Genomic DNA, 17,984 nt, shown 5'->3' with positions numbered 1-17,984 from the left:
GGCCAGATGCAGTGGTCACTCCTCTCTCTCTCTCTATGGGCCAGACGCAGTGGTCACTCCTCTCTCTCTCTCTATGGGCCAGATGCAGTGGTCACTCCTCTCTCTCTCTCTCTATGGGCCAGACACAGTGGTCACTCCTCTCTCTCTCTCTATGGGCCAGATGCAGTGGTCACTCCTCTCTCTCTCTCTCTATGGGCCAGATGCAGTGGTCACTCATCTCTCTCTCTATGGGCCAGACACAGTGGTCACTCCTCTCTCTCTCTATGGGCCAGACGCAGTGGTCACTCCTCTCTCTCTCTATGGGCCAGACGCAGTGGTCACTCCTCTCTCTCTCTATGGGCCAGATGCAGTGGTCACTCCTCTCTCTCTCTCTATGGGCCAGACGCATTGGTCACTCCTCTCTCTCTCTCTATGGGCCAGATGCAGTGGTCACTCCTCTCTCTCTCTATGGGCCAGACGCAGTGGTCACTCCTCTCTCTCTCTATGGGCCAGACGCAGTGGTCACTCCTCTCTCTCTCTATGGGCCAGACGCAGTGGTCACTCCTCTCTCTCTCTATGGGCCAGATGCAGTGGTCACTCCTCTCTCTCTCTCTCTATGGGCCAGACGCAGTGGTCACTCCTCTCTCTCTCTCTCTATGGGCCAGATGCAGTGGTCACTCCTCTCTCTCTCTCTATGGGCCAGACGCAGTGGTCACTCCTCTCTCTCTCTATGGGCCAGATGCAGTGGTCACTCCTCTCTCTCTCTCTATGGGCCAGATGCAGTGGTCACTCCTCTCTCTCTCTATGGGCCAGATGCAGTGGTCACTCCTCTCTCTCTCTCTATGGGCCAGATGCAGTGGTCACTCCTCTCTCTCTCTCTATGGGCCAGATGCAGTGGTCACTCCTCTCTCTCTCTATGGGCCAGATGCAGTGGTCACTCCTCTCTCTCTCTCTCTCTATGGGCCAGATGCAGTGGTCACTCCTCTCTCTCTCTCTATGGGCCAGACGCAGTGGTCACTCCTCTCTCTCTCTCTATGGGCCAGACGCAGTGGTCACTCCTCTCTCTCTCTCTCTATGGGCCAGATGCAGTGGTCACTCCTCTCTCTCTCTCTATGGGCCAGACGCAGTGGTCACTCCTCTCTCTCTCTATGGGCCAGATGCAGTGGTCACTCCTCTCTCTCTCTCTCTATGGGCCAGATGCAGTGGTCACTCCTCTCTCTCTCTCTCTCTATGGGCCAGATGCAGTGGTCACTCCTCTCTCTCTCTCTCTATGGGCCAGACGCAGTGGTCACTCCTCTCTCTCTCTCTATGGGCCAGACGCAGTGGTCACTCCTCTCTCTCTCTCTATGGGCCAGATGCAGTGGTCACTCCTCTCTCTCTCTATGGGCCAGACGCAGTGGTCACTCCTCTCTCTCTCTATGGGCCAGATGCAGTGGTCACTCCTCTCTCTCTCTATGGGCCAGACGCAGTGGTCACTCCTCTCTCTCTCTATGGGCCAGATGCAGTGGTCACTCCTCTCTCTCTCTATGGGCCAGACGCAGTGGTCACTCCTCTCTCTCTCTATGGGCCAGATGCAGTGGTCACTCATCTCTCTCTCTCTATGGGCCAGACGCAGTGGTCACTCCTCTCTCTCTCTATGGGCCAGACGCAGTGGTCACTCCTCTCTCTCTCTATGGGCCAGATGCAGTGGTCACTCCTCTCTCTCTCTCTATGGGCCAGACGCAGTGGTCACTCCTCTCTCTCTCTCTATGGGCCAGACGCAGTGGTCACTCCTCTCTCTCTCTCTCTCTATGGGCCAGACACAGTGGTCACTCCTCTCTCTCTCTATGGGCCAGACGCAGTGGTCACTCCTCTCTCTCTCTCTATGGGCCAGACGCAGTGGTCACTCCTCTCTCTCTCTATGGGCCAGACGCAGTGGTCACTCCTCTCTCTCTCTATGGGCCAGATGCAGTGGTCACTCCTCTCTCTCTCTATGGGCCAGACACAGTGGTCACTCCTCTCTCTCTCTATGGGCCAGACGCAGTGGTCACTCCTCTCTCTCTCTATGGGCCAGACGCAGTGGTCACTCCTCTCTCTCTCTATGGGCCAGATGCAGTGGTCACTCATCTCTCTCTCTATGGGCCAGATGCAGTGGTCACTCCTCTCTCTCTCTCTCTATGGGCCAGATGCAGTGGTCACTCATCTCTCTCTCTATGGGCCAGACGCAGTGGTCACTCATCTCTCTCTCTATGGGCCAGATGCAGTGGTCACTCATCTCTCTCTCTATGGGCCAGATGCAGTGGTCACTCCTCTCTCTCTCTCTATGGGCCAGATGCAGTGGTCACTCCTCTCTCTCTCTATGGGCCAGATGCAGTGGTCACTCCTCTCTCTCTCTCTATGGGCCAGATGCAGTGGTCACTCCTCTCTCTCTCTATGGGCCAGATGCAGTGGTCACTCCTCTCTCTCTCTCTCTATGGGCCAGATGCAGTGGTCACTCCTCTCTCTCTCTCTCTATGGGCCAGACGCAGTGGTCACTCCTCTCTCTCTCTATGGGCCAGATGCAGTGGTCACTCCTCTTTCTCTCTCTATGGGCCAGACGCAGTGGTCACTCCTCTCTCTCTCTCTATGGGCCAGACGCAGTGGTCACTCCTCTCTCTCTCTCTCTATGGGCCAGATGCAGTGGTCACTCCTCTCTCTCTCTCTATGGGCCAGACGCAGTGGTCACTCCTCTCTCTCTCTATGGGCCAGATGCAGTGGTCACTCCTCTCTCTCTCTCTCTATGGGCCAGACGCAGTGGTCACTCCTCTCTCTCTCTCTATGGGCCAGATGCAGTGGTCACTCCTCTCTCTCTCTATGGGCCAGACGCAGTGGTCACTCCTCTCTCTCTCTATGGGCCAGATGCAGTGGTCACTCATCTCTCTCTCTCTATGGGCCAGACGCAGTGGTCACTCCTCTCTCTCTCTATGGGCCAGACGCAGTGGTCACTCCTCTCTCTCTCTATGGGCCAGATGCAGTGGTCACTCCTCTCTCTCTCTCTATGGGCCAGATGCAGTGGTCACTCCTCTCTCTCTCTATGGGCCAGATGCAGTGGTCACTCATCTCTCTCTCTATGGGCCAGACGCAGTGGTCACTCATCTCTCTCTCTATGGGCCAGATGCAGTGGTCACTCATCTCTCTCTCTATGGGCCAGACGCAGTGGTCACTCCTCTCTCTCTCTATGGGCCAGACGCAGTGGTCACTCCTCTCTCTCTCTCTATGGGCCAGATGCAGTGGTCACTCCTCTCTCTCTCTCTCTATGGGCCAGATGCAGTGGTCACTCCTCTCTCTCTCTCTATGGGCCAGATGCAGTGGTCACTCCTCTCTCTCTCTCTATGGGCCAGATGCAGTGGTCACTCCTCTCTCTCTCTCTATGGGCCAGACGCAGTGGTCACTCCTCTCTCTCTCTCTCTATGGGCCAGATGCAGTGGTCACTCCTCTCTCTCTCTCTCTATGGGCCAGATGCAGTGGTCACTCATCTCTCTCTCTCTATGGGCCAGACGCAGTGGTCACTCCTCTCTCTCTCTCTCTATGGGCCAGACGTAGTGGTCACTCCTCTCTCTCTCTCTCTCTATGGGCCAGACACAGTGGTCACTCCTCTCTCTCTCTATGGGCCAGACGCAGTGGTCACTCCTCTCTCTCTCTCTATGGGCCAGACGCAGTGGTCACTCCTCTCTCTCTCTATGGGCCAGACGCAGTGGTCACTCCTCTCTCTCTCTATGGGCCAGACGCAGTGGTCACTCCTCTCTCTCTCTATGGGCCAGATGCAGTGGTCACTCCTCTCTCTCTCTATGGGCCAGACGCAGTGGTCACTCCTCTCTCTCTCTATGGGCCAGACGCAGTGGTCACTCCTCTCTCTCTCTATGGGCCAGATGCAGTGGTCACTCATCTCTCTCTCTATGGGCCAGATGCAGTGGTCACTCCTCTCTCTCTCTCTCTATGGGCCAGATGCAGTGGTCACTCATCTCTCTCTCTATGGGCCAGACGCAGTGGTCACTCATCTCTCTCTCTATGGGCCAGATGCAGTGGTCACTCATCTCTCTCTCTATGGGCCAGACGCAGTGGTCACTCCTCTCTCTCTCTATGGGCCAGACGCAGTGGTCACTCCTCTCTCTCTCTCTCTATGGGCCAGATGCAGTGGTCATTCCTCTCTCTCTCTCTCTATGGGCCAGATGCAGTGGTCACTCCTCTCTCTCTCTCTATGGGCCAGATGCAGTGGTCACTCCTCTCTCTCTCTATGGGCCAGATGCAGTGGTCACTCCTCTCTCTCTCTCTCTATGGGCCAGACGCAGTGGTCACTCCTCTCTCTCTCTCTATGGGCCAGATGCAGTGGTCACTCATCTCTCTCTCTATGGGCCAGATGCAGTGGTCACTCCTCTCTCTCTCTCTCTATGGGCCAGATGCAGTGGTCACTCATCTCTCTCTCTATGGGCCAGACGCAGTGGTCACTCATCTCTCTCTCTATGGGCCAGATGCAGTGGTCACTCATCTCTCTCTCTATGGGCCAGACGCAGTGGTCACTCCTCTCTCTCTCTATGGGCCAGACGCAGTGGTCACTCCTCTCTCTCTCTATGGGCCAGATGCAGTGGTCACTCCTCTCTCTCTCTCTCTATGGGCCAGATGCAGTGGTCACTCATCTCTCTCTCTATGGGCCAGACGCAGTGGTCACTCATCTCTCTCTCTATGGGCCAGATGCAGTGGTCACTCATCTCTCTCTCTATGGGCCAGACGCAGTGGTCACTCCTCTCTCTCTCTATGGGCCAGACGCAGTGGTCACTCCTCTCTCTCTCTCTATGGGCCAGATGCAGTGGTCACTCCTCTCTCTCTCTCTCTATGGGCCAGATGCAGTGGTCACTCCTCTCTCTCTCTCTCTATGGGCCAGACGCAGTGGTCACTCCTCTCTCTCTCTCTCTCTATGGGCCAGATGCAGTGGTCACTCCTCTCTCTCTCTCTCTCTATGGGCCAGACGCAGTGGTCACTCCTCTCTCTCTCTCTCTCTATGGGCCAGACACAGTGGTCACTCCTCTCTCTCTCTCTCTCTCTATGGGCCAGATGCAGTGGTCACTCATCTCTCTCTCTATGGGCCAGACGCAGTGGTCACTCCTCTCTCTCTCTCTATGGGCCAGACGCAGTGGTCACTCCTCTCTCTCTCTCTAAGTGGATATGGCCGAATCTATGCAAGTCTATGCAAAAATGGCCATAAATGTTTTTCGCGATATTTACGGCAGAGCAGACCTCTCATTCTGTGGACCTTAATGACCAAGTGAATAGAAAAAAACACAAATAAAAAGTATGTCATGACATCACAGGTGCTGGCTCCCCGGCTATTGGTTCTATTCTGTTGGCCCTGGACTGTCCCCGGATCTCATTTGTAATCTTCCCTCACATGCGTCAGTCTTGCTTCCCAGTCGGTCCTTGTTGAGTCACAGGCCATCAGTGTGTCTGAAAACGCATCAATGCGTGACAGAACGTGGCAGTGAAATTATGCTGCCGGTGTGAATTCAACTCTAACAATGCCAAGTTGTTGGCGTGTGTACATTAGGGGCGTAACGATATAGTAACTGTAGTGAAATATCGAATAAAAAATCACCCCTGTGTGAAGTGAGGGGCGCTAATATATTAAATTCGAACTCATGTTGATTAGGTGATGTAATGGTGATGTAAAACAAACGGTGTCAAAACAAACTTCTCTTTATTGTTAATGGCATTTAATGTTTGTGTTATAGGGACGAGATGACGTAGATTGGACGTAGCGTTTTTAAAACAAACATTGAACTAAAAACAAACATTAAACCTGTATATAGCCCCTCAAAAATGAAGTATATCGATATATGTAAACGGCAAGTATCGTATCGTATCGTTTTGCAATGGAAATAATATACTACATTAGGCATGTCCCCATGTCTGGGGCACCGTTTGGGCCATGACTAAAACATGTACTACATTAGGCATGTCCATGTCTTGGCACTGTTTGGGCCATGACTAAAACATGTACTACATTAGGCATGTCCATGTCTGGGGCACTGTTTGGGCCATGACTAAAACATGTACTACATTAGGCATGTCCATGTCTTGGCACTGTTTGGGCCATGACTAAAACATGTACTACATTAGGCATATCCATGTCTATGCACTGTTTGGGCCATGACTAAAACATGTACTACATTAGGCATATCCATGTCTATGCACTGTTTGGGCCATGACTAAAACATGTACTACATTAGGCATGTCCATGTCTTGGCACTGTTTGGGCCATGACTAAAGCATGTACTACATTAGGCATGTCCATGTCTATGCACTGTTTGGGCCATGACTAAAACATGTACTACATTAGGCATGTCCATGTCTATGCACTGTTTGGGCCATGACTAAAACATGTACTACATTAGGCATGTCCATGTCTGGTCACTGTTTGGGCCATGACTAAAACATGTACTACATTAGGCATGTCCATGTCTGTGCACTGTTTGGGCCATGACTAAAACATGTACTACATTAGGCATGTCCATGTCTTGGCACTGTATGGGCCATGACTAAAACATGTACTACATTAGGCATGTCCATGTCTTGGCACCGTTTGGGCCATGACTAAAACATGTACTACATTAGGCATGTCCATGTCTGGGGCACTGTTTGGGCCATGACTAAAACATGTACTACATTAGGCATGTCCATGTCTGGGAACTGTTTGGGCCATGACTAAAACATGTACTACATTAGGCATGTCCATGTCTTGGCACTGTTTGGGCCATGACTAAAACATGTACTACATTAGGCATGTCCGCATGTCTGGGGCACTGTTTGGGCCATGACTAAAACATGTACTACATTAGGCATGTCCATGTCTGGGGCACTGTTTGGGCCATGACTAAAACATGTACTACATTAGGAATGTCCATGTCTGGGGCACTGTTTGGGCCATGACTAAAACATGTACTACCTTAGGCATGTTCATGTCTGGACACTGTTTGGGCCATGACTAAAACATGTACTACCTTAGGCATGTTCATGTCTGGACACTGTTTGGGCCATGACTAAAACATGTACTACCTTAGGCATGTTCATGTCTGTGCACTGTTTGGGCCATGACTAAAACATGTACTACATTAGGCATGTCCATGTCTGGGGCACTGTTTGGGCCATGACTAAAACATGTACTACATTAGGCATGTCCATGTCTTGGCACTGTTTGGGCCATGACTAAAACATGTACTACATTAGGCATGTCCATGTCTGGGGCACTGTTTGGGCCATGACTAAAACATGTACTACATTAGGCATGTCCATGTCTGGGCACTGTTTGGGCCATGACTAAAACATGTACCAGGGGTCCTTGACGGAGTTCCAGGGGGTCCCTATAGGTAAATGATTGTTTTGTAACCAAATGGGAGAGAGAACGAGTGCGAGACCCCTAATGGGTCCATTTGGTTCCATTTTGTTACACTCTCAGAGTTAAATTAACATTGATTTTTACAATATAAATTGGAGGTCCCAGAGATAGAAATGCCATTAAATGGGGGTCTGTAGACTAATGCATGTCAAACTGGGGGGTCCTTGAAATTATACGGGTTGAGAATCACTGTTAGAGCCGTAATAATCTTCTCTTTTGGGGGGTCCCTGGCATATCTTTTCAAATGGGGGTCTGCGGGCTAATTAGTATATCAATTTGGGGGTCCTTGACATGAAAAGGTTTGGGAACCACTGCTATAGAGCGTCGCAGTCCCGCCCCCTACCCTGGACCAGGAAATTAAACCCAATGCATTATTCTCATAGACATTTCTTAAAGTATTTATTTAAAGACGGTTACGCCGCGGACAAAGCCAACTCGAGTCGTGACAACTCATGACAACACAAACAATATTTTGGACCAAACAAATAATTACAAAGAAGAAAAACAACAAAAAAAGTGTTGTAACCTGCCGTTTTTTTCTTCTTTCTAATTATTTGTTTGGTCCAAAATATTGTTTGTGTTGTCATGAGTTGTCACGACTCGAGTTGGCTTTGTCCGCGGCGTAACCGTCTTTAAATAAATACTTTAAGAAATGTCTATGGGAAAAATGCATTGGGTTTCATTTCCTGGTCCAGGGTAGGAGGCGGGACTGCAACGCTCTATAGAGATGGTAGTCTCTATAGCTACCAGAGTTTTTCCAGACTGAACACGGGGAGTGTAATGGTCCTAATAACCGATTTAGACCTGGCGTCGAAATAACTATGTTTCTATGTCAGAGGTGCTCAATATTTCATGTCAAGGACCCCAACGATTATATACATAATGTAATTGGCCACCGACCCCCATCTGAAAATATGTAGTTCCAGGGACCACCCCAACCCCCCCCCCCCCCCCCCAGAAGCAACGATTTGAGTAAAAAACGTTCGCCCTGAAAGAATATAATCAAAGATTTGCGCCACATTTTAACGACGTTTCAAAAATAGCAGACCTACAAGCTCGTAGCGCGGCACTCGGTGCCGCACTACGAGCTTGTTGATCTGCTATTTTTCAATAGCTAAACTGTAACATAATGCTTAAAACAAGGGGTTCCCGTACAGAATGGGATAAATAACACACGAGGGGAGGGGATAAAAACAGCTGTTAACACTGTGTGGCAGCACCAGAAGACCTAAGACACATCCTCAAGGCCCATGCAGGGCCGCTGCTACTGCTATATAGCCAGTGCTATTGTTGGCCGGGCCCCCCAGACGCTATAAGATGAATGAGAATGTTCAAACTATGGCGGAGGGGGAATTGCCCCGGACAAGCTGATGGATGGAGGAGCCTGTATATACGCAGCGTGAGTTTAAAAGGGCATGCGGCCATGGTTCGAACGCAACTCCCCCCTCCTCGGTGCGGATCGAAGCACTTAACCCATTTGGGACGGGAACGACGACTGTGTGTCGCTTTAACAATTCTTTTTAAACTTTATAGCTGTTGGAAAAAATAGCAGATCTACAAGCTCATTTTCACATTCGCGCTCGCACATAGCGCGGCACCGAGTGCCGCGCTATACGAGTGCGAATGTGAAAATGTGTGCAATTCTTTTAATATATATATATATATTCGCAGCAAATGTTTTTTTAATACGTAAATTTGCTTCTGGGAGGGGGGGCCCTGGAACAACATATTTTCAGATGGGGGCGGTCGGCGGACAATTTTTTTGCGGTCCTTGACATGAAAAGGTTTTATAGAAAGATTTTTTTTTCAGAAAACTGTCAATATTTAGAAGACATTTGTAGAATCCGGTCTCAGTCCTGAATGGCTTAAAGAGCCAAATGACTGCAAAGGGACATTTATGTGGCGAGTTTTATTGTTGCGCTGCTGAAATGCCATCAGACCACCGCACAAGCTGTTTGTGTCCCCAATCAGCAGTCACGAACGAGACAACCGACAGAGAGAGAGAGAGAGAGAGAAATTCTTCCACCATGACAGCACAAGGATGCCAGGAGTAAATGAGAACAAACCGGGGTGGCTCAAGGAGCTGACAAGGCCATGCATCAATCCGTTATACCTTAAACCCTGTGTGCTTTGTCGTACGACGACGGACAGCCAGAATAGCCAATCTGCAAAGCACACAGTAGTGTGGCACATTGCAAATGTCATTACCAGTAAGACGCCTGAGGGCGAGAAGCATCGCGTGCACGCATCATCCTGCAGGGTGACAGCAGACTGCTGGGCGAGCGCTGGCACTTTGGCATGGGGGGGTCAGATCAACATGTCCGCCTGGGTGACAGCAGACTGTTGGGCGAGCGCTGGCACTTTGGCATGGGGGGGTCAGATCAACATGTCCGCCTGGGTGACAGCACACTGCTGGGCGAGTGCTGGCGCTTTGGCATGGGGTTGTCAGATCAACATGTCTGCCTGGGTGACAGCAGACTGCTGGGCAAGCACTGGCGCTTTGGCATGGGGGGGGGTCAGATCAACATGTCCGCCTGGGTGACAGCAGACTGCTGGGCGAGTGCTGGCGCTTGGGCATGGTCAACATATGGAATTAATGCTGTACTGGCCATATATGGAGCGTGTCTTGAGTGTACACGGTTTGATGAGGTCAGATCAACATATGGAATGTCAGAACAGGTCAGCTCCATATATGGAGATCTAAAGGTCTATTCATAGTAGGTGAGGTGGTGAGGTGACCACCGCTCCGGTGGTGAGGTGACCACCAGAGCTGTAATAACGTGGAGTGGTGGTGAGTAAAAACAGAGAGAAGGGCTGGCGAGAGCAGTGGTTTGCTCTTCACCAGTCTCGGTGCTCTCAGTGACATCATGTTGTACTTTTGGGTGAAGCGGTGGTCACCTCACCACTGAAAATCCAGACTATGAATAACGCTTAAGGGTGGTAGCGGGGGTCAGTGTCTTCTGTCTTGAGTGTACAGGGTGTGATGAGGGCCAACGTAGAGCTGGGACTTAATTTCCGGGTCTGTTGAGAACTCTAGTTTTCGCCGGCTGCCGGGCGCGGCTGTACTAATACGTTTGGGGCAGGCCCGTCTAGAGTTTAAATGGACAGGTATCAGTCAAAAGGGAGACATCGAAGAAGAAGAAGATGGGGAAGGATCAACATATGGAATGTCAGAACAGGTCAGCTCCATATATGGAGATCTAAGGGTTTGAGGCTTGAGGTGAGATGTAGAGTTGCTGGCCAATATTGATCAAACATCAGGGATCTCCATATATGGGCTTAATATTGATGACATCACATGATGTCACAAGGGAATGACCATATATGGGGGCGTGACTGACAGGGGAATGCACAATGTCATAGTTGATGCCAAAATAAGGATGCGGCGTTGAAAGTGGTGCACGGTGTACCAGCAGTGTTCATTTCATCCCCATGGGGCCACAACACAAGCTGAGAGTCTCTGCTCATGAGCAGCATTCTATCACCTTTCCACATAGCTATACGCTTCAGCACCATGGACAGCACTCACCTATCCACACAGCTTAATTAAACGTCAGAACCATGGACAGCAGCACTCACCTATCTATTCTACACAGCTTAATTAAACGTCAGAACCATGGACAGCACTCCACCTATATCCACACAGCTTTTAATTCAGTAATGTCAGCACCATGGACAGCACTCGTCTACACACAGCTTAATTACATATCAGCACCATGGACAGCACTCGTCTATACACATCTTAATTACACATCAGCACCATGGATAGCACTCCCCTATCCACATTCCACACAGCTTAACATAACATCAGCACCATGGACAGCACTCGCCTATCCACACAGCTTAATTAATTAAAGTCAGCGCCATAGACAGCACTCACCTATCCACATTCCACACAGCTTAATTAACCAAACGTCAATCCCATGGACAGTGACGGCACTCGCCTATCCATAGCTTAACTAGGCTTCAGCACCATGGATAGCAACTGCCACTCAAAACAGCAGAACATCTCGGGGAAATCACCTGTATTTGGCATTTTTGTCTTGCCAATTACACTGATTGTGACACTATTATTTTCACTGCACGCACGCGCACACACACACACACACGCACGCACGCACGCACGCACGCACGCACGCACACACGCACGCACGCACGCACGCACGCACGCACGCACGCACGCACGCACGCACGCACGCACGCACACACACATCCCAACCCATGAATCACATAATGATGTCCCAGTCCAAATATTTGCGTCAGAGCAGTTTCTGTTGACCTTTGTGTCACATCGATAAACAGCCTACAGTGTCAATAATAAATGTCACATTTTTAACCACGACATTTATTTCCGGGTCCAGTGTCTATTAACGCCTTTCACTACAAGCTTTTTGTTCCCTCTTTTTGTATTCCCAATTATTCTCATATATTTGCTCTCCAGTGATTGGTGCATTCATCTGACCTGTCGTAGTCCTGGCAGATCTCCCCTACGGCCACCAGGGCTTTGAGGTATTCGTTGGGCTGGAAGGGATGGATGTAGTGAAGAGAACAGCTGTTCCTGGGGTCTCCATTGGACGCCGTGAAGTCTATGGCTACCTGTGGGGGAGGGGAGAGGAGAGGAGAGGAGAGGAGAGGAGAGGAGAGGAGAGGAGAGGAGAGGAGAGGAGAGGAGAGGAGAGGAGAGGGGAGGGGAGGGGAGGGGAGGGGAGGGGAGGGGAGGAGGCGTGGAGAGGGGAGGGGAGGGGAGGGGAGGGGAGGGGAGGGGAGAGGAGAGGAGAGGAGAGGAGAGGAGAGGAGAGGAGAGGAGAGGCTAAAATCTCCAAGGAAGGAAGTTTGTTTCTGCAGTAAAAAAAAAAGAAAAAACATCTGGCTATACAGCCGTGGCAGCAGGCTGGGTGGGGGATGGGGGGTGGGGGGTCAAGTCTGCATGGCAGCCAATTAGTTCAGTAACAATTTGTTGAGTACTTTTTTTTACAAAGTGGTGAAGGACAACATTCTGTCCTGGTGCGGGCTGAACAGGGTGCTGGATCAAAACCTCCTCTCAGAACCTTAGATACATGGTAATGTCTGAGGAAGAGCACACACGTGCACACGTGTGTGTGTGGGTGTGTGTGTGTGTGTGTGTGTGTGTGTGTGTGTGTGTGCGTGCGTGCGTGCGTGCGTGCGTGGCATATTACTTACTGTAAACTGTATCTGACAGCCTCCCATTATGTAATCCAGGAAGGAATGCATCTTGATGATCTGCGGACAGGAAACAGACGGGACAGGACGGTGTGTTCCAAGTGGCTCAATACAAAAAGACTCGCTCCACGACGGAGCCAAATCTATTACCGCCGTTCCCTGAACAATGGGATTAACCCTTTTAGACCTGGGGACGATTCTACAAAATGTCTTTCTAAATCAGGACAGTTTTCTGAAAAACACATGTTTCTATAATGTCAGTGGTTCTCAAGTTTTTCATGTCAAGGAACCCAAAAACTATATGTAATTGGCCGCCGACCCCCATCTGAAAATATGTTGTTCCAGGGAACCCCCCAGAAGCAAAGATTTTAGTTAAAAAGTAAAAAAAAAAAAAAAAAAATCTTCTAAATTCTGACAGATTTCTGAAATAATATGTTTCTATATCAGTGGTGCTCAAAATGTCATGTCAAGGACGCCAAAAATGATATGTTATTGGCCACCAACCCCCCCCCCCCCCGAGAAGCAAATATTTGAGTTAAAAACATTCGATCTGAAAGAATATATAATCCAAGATTCGTGCCACATTTTCACTATTTTTTCAAAAATAGCAGACCTACAAGCTCGTAGCGCCGCGCTATGAGCTTGTAGATCTGCTATTTTTCAATAGCTAAAGTATAACATAATGCTTTAAAAACCAAAAAGGGGTTCCCGTTCTGAATGGATTAATCAGCGCTCTCTCCCCCGTCGTCGTCGAGGCTCGCCTGCAACGGCTCCAAAAAACCCGGCCACAGCCAAGAGGCTCCTGAATGCTAGCAGTTATATAGAGGCGCCGTAATTACCCCTGGCTGTTGTTCCTCGCCTCTCTCTCTCTCTCCGCTGGGCTGCCAGTATGGTTTAGCCCATTAGGACCTGGAACGCGTCTGTGTCATCTTAGCTGTTTAACCACTTGAACCATTATTTTAAACTTCAGCTGTTTGGAAAAATAGCAGCACTACAAGCTGCTATTTGTGAGAACGTGTGAGTCTTTGAATATTATATTCTTTCACAGTGAACGTTTTTAACTCAAATATTTGCTTCTTGGGGGGAACGACATATTATCAGATGGGGGGGGGGGGGTCGGCGAGAACATACATGGGGGGGGGGGGGGTCCTTGACATCAAAAGGTTTGGGAGCCACTGATATAGAAACGTATAGGTTTTTCATACAACTTAGGACATTAAATGAGTACCACAGACGAAAAACAGTCTAAGTCCAAATTTCAGACTGACCCCTCCACGAAAAGGCCCCTCCACGATAAGGGTTCAGGTGTCCTGAACCCTTATCTATCATTTATATATTATGGATCAATAGTCTGTGGTACTCAAATGTATTCTTAAATCCTAATAGTTTTAGGAAAAACTTATTTTGTAGATTGTGGCCTCAGGTCTCAATGGTTTAGAGTCAATTTGAACAGTCCTCTGATGGTTACTGAAGCTGTAAATGGCTTGGCCCAACCAACCTCCTCTATACATGGCTGACATTTTAAACCTCTCCTACTACTTCTACTCTCCTCAGAAGATGGCTGGCTTGGGGCTCCAAGTTGTCCTGAAAAAAAAACTAAATTCTATAGCTCGGGAGTGACCGCTGCACCTCTGCTGTCCAAGAGGCCCCTAGCCAGCCGGGGCGCCTGATGGAGGGGAAAGGAACTGGTTGGAATAACGTGTTCCTTCCACGTGCTACGTCCAACCAGGGAAACTCCCCCTGTCAGGTGTAAAGGAGCAACTTGGACACTCAGGCAGGAAGGAAGCATGAGTTCAAGTCCGTTGCTCACCCCATGTCCCCCATATATGGGGACTAGGTTGGCGGAGGGTGTGTAGAGAGCCCAGGATCACATTAGATAATTGACACAGGGGTGAAAAATGGGTTACAAAATCGTGGGATAAAAAATATTTAAAAAAAAAAGAGGCCCCTAGAACAGTGGGTCTTAAACCCCACGACTCTGAGGCCCCCTTTTCCACAGAGGGAACGTCTAGAACTGGTTTCCGCTCTTTACTTTTTCATGATGGTTTCGCATCTTCCAACCTGAATACTGACGCACACTTTGGTTCACACTTCAGGGCAAGAAGAAGTATTATTATTTTTGGTTCCAGTTGTAATGGGAAAATGACATTTCAATATATGTAAGACAACTGTCGACTAGCTCTCTCTCTACCACTCTATTACTGAGAGAGTAATGGGGTTCTCCCTTTTCGCCCCTTCGTCCTGAAGTCAGCGACAGACTCTTTCAGGGAGAGATTATTGTTCTCGCACCGCTGCAGGGCCAGATTGTCTATTTCTCTCCTATATAGTCCCATGTCTCATCGTTGTTCTTGCCCTCGTTGAAAACAATGTATTTCCAACTCCAGTTCAGGCTGCATGAACAGCGCTCGAGCGCTCACTCGTTTCTGCCCCCTCAATATCGTAACTCTTTTCTATTGCTCTGCCTGGGCCCCACTTTGAGAACCACTGGAACTGCACGCATCCACATGGCGTTGGAGTTCGCTCCTGATACAACTCTACTGGGCCTGATTAACCAATTCAGAACGGGAACCCCTGTTGGTGTTTTAAGCATTATGTTATACTTTAGCTATGGTGAGAAATAGCAGATCTACTCGTAGCGTGGCACCGAGTGCCGCGCTACGTGCTTGTACATCTGCTATTCTTTTTTAAATCGTGAAAATGTGGCGCAAATCTTTGAATATATATATTCTTTCAGAGCGAATGTTTTTAACTTAAATCTTTGCTTCTGCATGGGGGGGGGGTCCCTGAAACATGTCTTCAAACGGGGGTTGGCGGCCAATAACATATCATTTTTGGGGTCCTTGACATGAAATATATTGAGCACCACTGATATAGAAACATAGGTATTTCAGAAAACTGTCAGGATTTAGAAGACAATTATTATTTATTTCGACGTCAGGCCTAAACGGGTTAAGAACAACGATGAGACTGGGACTATATATAGGAGAGAAATAGACAATCTGGCCCAGCGCTGCGAGAACAATTATCTCTCCCCGAAAGAGTCTTGTCACCGACTTCAGGACGAAGGGGCGAAAAGGGAGAACCCCATTACTCTCTCAGTAATGGAGTGGTAGAGAGAGAGCTAGTCCACATCTCCCATGATGTAAACGGGAAGAAACACGAAAGACCATGCAACATCCACAGCCAGAATTGGGCAAGGTGCTAAGCGAAGAAAAACAAACTCGAACGCGACCGCTCGCACACTGTGGGCCAGTGGTGTAAAAGTAACTAAGTACTTTTACTTAAGTACGGTACTTGAGTACAATTTTGAGGTATTTGTACTTTACTTGAGTATTTCCAATTTCCAATACTTTTACTTCCACTGCATTACATCTCAGAGCCAACATTTGTACTTTTACTCCACTACAGTTATTTGAAAACATTAGTTACTAGTTACTTTGGAGATTTTGATTGTGATTAGAAAACATACATTTAACCACTTCAACCCTATACATTTCGGCCATTTGAAAATAGACGATCTACAAGCTCACAATGCGTCGCAACGCGACGCATTGTGAGCTTGTAGATCTGCTATTTTCAATAGACTTTGTACACATTTTGAACTTGTGAAATGGCACATTCTGCACAATGAGTACTTTTACTTTTAGTACTTTAAGTACATTTTGATGCCGATACTTTTGTACTTTTACTCAAGTACATTTTCAATTCCAAGTAGTTCTGAATTGCAGTATTTGGTACTTTTACTGAAGTAAAACAATTGAGTACTTTTTCCACCACTGCCGTGGGCTCCAGTTGTAGAATGTTTTGTTTTTATTGCATCGGAGATTCGGAGTACTATACAACTGGAGCCTTATACGGTGTGCGAGCGTTCTCTTTTTTTAGTTCTCTGATGATCTCGGGGTGGAATCATGTGCATGCTGTAAAGACGGGCGGCCCCAGCAGCATCTCCGTCACCTCAGGCAGCTAAAGAAATGTGGCAACATGAATGATAGTAACAATTAGTGCACTTAGCTTCAGGGTGGCTGTCTTTGCCATTGTATAGCCGGCTTCGTTCACTGATTCCCGCCTATTTTCAGGGTATACCCTATACATAGCACATGAACTAAAATACACTTCGGAGTAATGTTCCTGATACAGAGGACTCTGGGAGGTTGCAGCTGTGTCTCAAACGGAAGGTTCCATGGCGTTGTGCCGACCTCCCATTGTTCCGAAAATTACTAACCCTATCTCTAACCCTAAGCCTAAACATGACCGCAAGCACGGGAGCAGCGCATGTTGGCCAACCTTAACGCATGTTCGTCAACCTTTCATGACGGGAACCCCTTTTGGTGTTTTAAACATTATGTTATGCTTTAGCTATTGGAAAATAGCAGATCTACAAGCTCGTAGCGCGGCACCGAGTGCCGCGCTACGAGCTTGTAGATCTGCTATTTTTGAAAAATCGTGAAAAAGACATTTTCTTATTTATTTCAATGACAGGCCTAAATGGGTTAATGCATGTTCGGACTAACGGGACTTCGGATCTATGGGCAGACCCCCCCCCCCCCTCTCTCTCTCTCTCTCTCTCTCTCTCTCTCTCTCTCTTTCTAAATTCAATTCAATTCAATTAGCTTTATTGGCATGAATGTAATAGCTACAGTATTGCCAAAGCATGAAATTCAACAAGAGAGCAAAACAAAACAAAAATATAACAGAAAACAAGCAAATAGAACATTAACTTTCACAATACAATATGAAAATACCGGTCAAAATGTACAGTATTAATTAGTGTGTGTTGAGATTCCTCTCTCTCTCTCCTCTCCTCTCCTCTCCTCTCCTCTCCTCTCCTCTCCTCTCCTCTCCTCTCCTCTCCTCTCCTCTCCTCTCCTCTCCTCTCCTCTCCTCTCCTCTCCTCTCCTCTCCTCTCCTCTCCTCTCCCCTCCCCCCCCCCTCTCTCTCTCTCTCTCTCTCTCTCTCTCTCCCCACCCTCCCTCCCTCCCTCCCTCCCTCCCCACACCTGCTTCATCATCATCAATCACCACACCTGACTGTCATCATCTCATCATGGCCACACAGCACTATACAGCAACTCCACTGCACTCATCAGATTGTTGTGCTCTATTCATTTACATCACAGGCCTGTCAACGTGCCAGTTGTGCCACATACAGTATACGCTCCAGCTCATGACGCCAGTCAATATCCACCAGGCTGTTTATACTTCATGCCCGCCCGTCAGTTATTAGCCCATTCTGGGCGGGAAACCCCCTTTTGGTGTTTTTAAAGCATTGTGTTATACTTTAGCTGTTGAAAAATAGCAGATCTACAAGCTCATAGCGCGGCACCGAGTGCCGCGCTACGAGCTTGTAGGTCTGCTATTTTTGAAAAATCGTGAAAATGTGGCGCAAATCTTTGAATATATATATTCTTTCAGAGCGAACG

General features: G+C 48.6%; 1 protein-coding gene across 1 annotated transcript in view; it reads right to left on the bottom strand.

Annotated features, from left to right (window-relative positions):
• The window catches only part of cpne4a (copine IVa), a gene marked incomplete at both ends in the record, with an annotated part of 274,780 nt that overhangs the window by 79,077 nt on the left and 177,719 nt on the right, over positions 1–17,984 (bottom strand). The window contains 2 exons of the mRNA XM_079504392.1: positions 11,847–11,980; positions 12,566–12,625. Of these exons, the coding sequence (XP_079360518.1) occupies positions 11,847–11,980; positions 12,566–12,625 (194 nt within the window). The remainder of the gene's footprint in view (positions 1–11,846; positions 11,981–12,565; positions 12,626–17,984) is intronic.

Source organism: Electrona antarctica (genome assembly GCF_951216825.1).
Source record: "Electrona antarctica genome assembly, chromosome: 6".
NCBI lineage: Eukaryota > Metazoa > Chordata > Actinopteri > Myctophiformes > Myctophidae > Electrona > Electrona antarctica.
The sequence above is the reverse complement of the archived record's forward strand: the minus strand, read 5'-3'. Positions and strand labels throughout refer to the sequence as shown.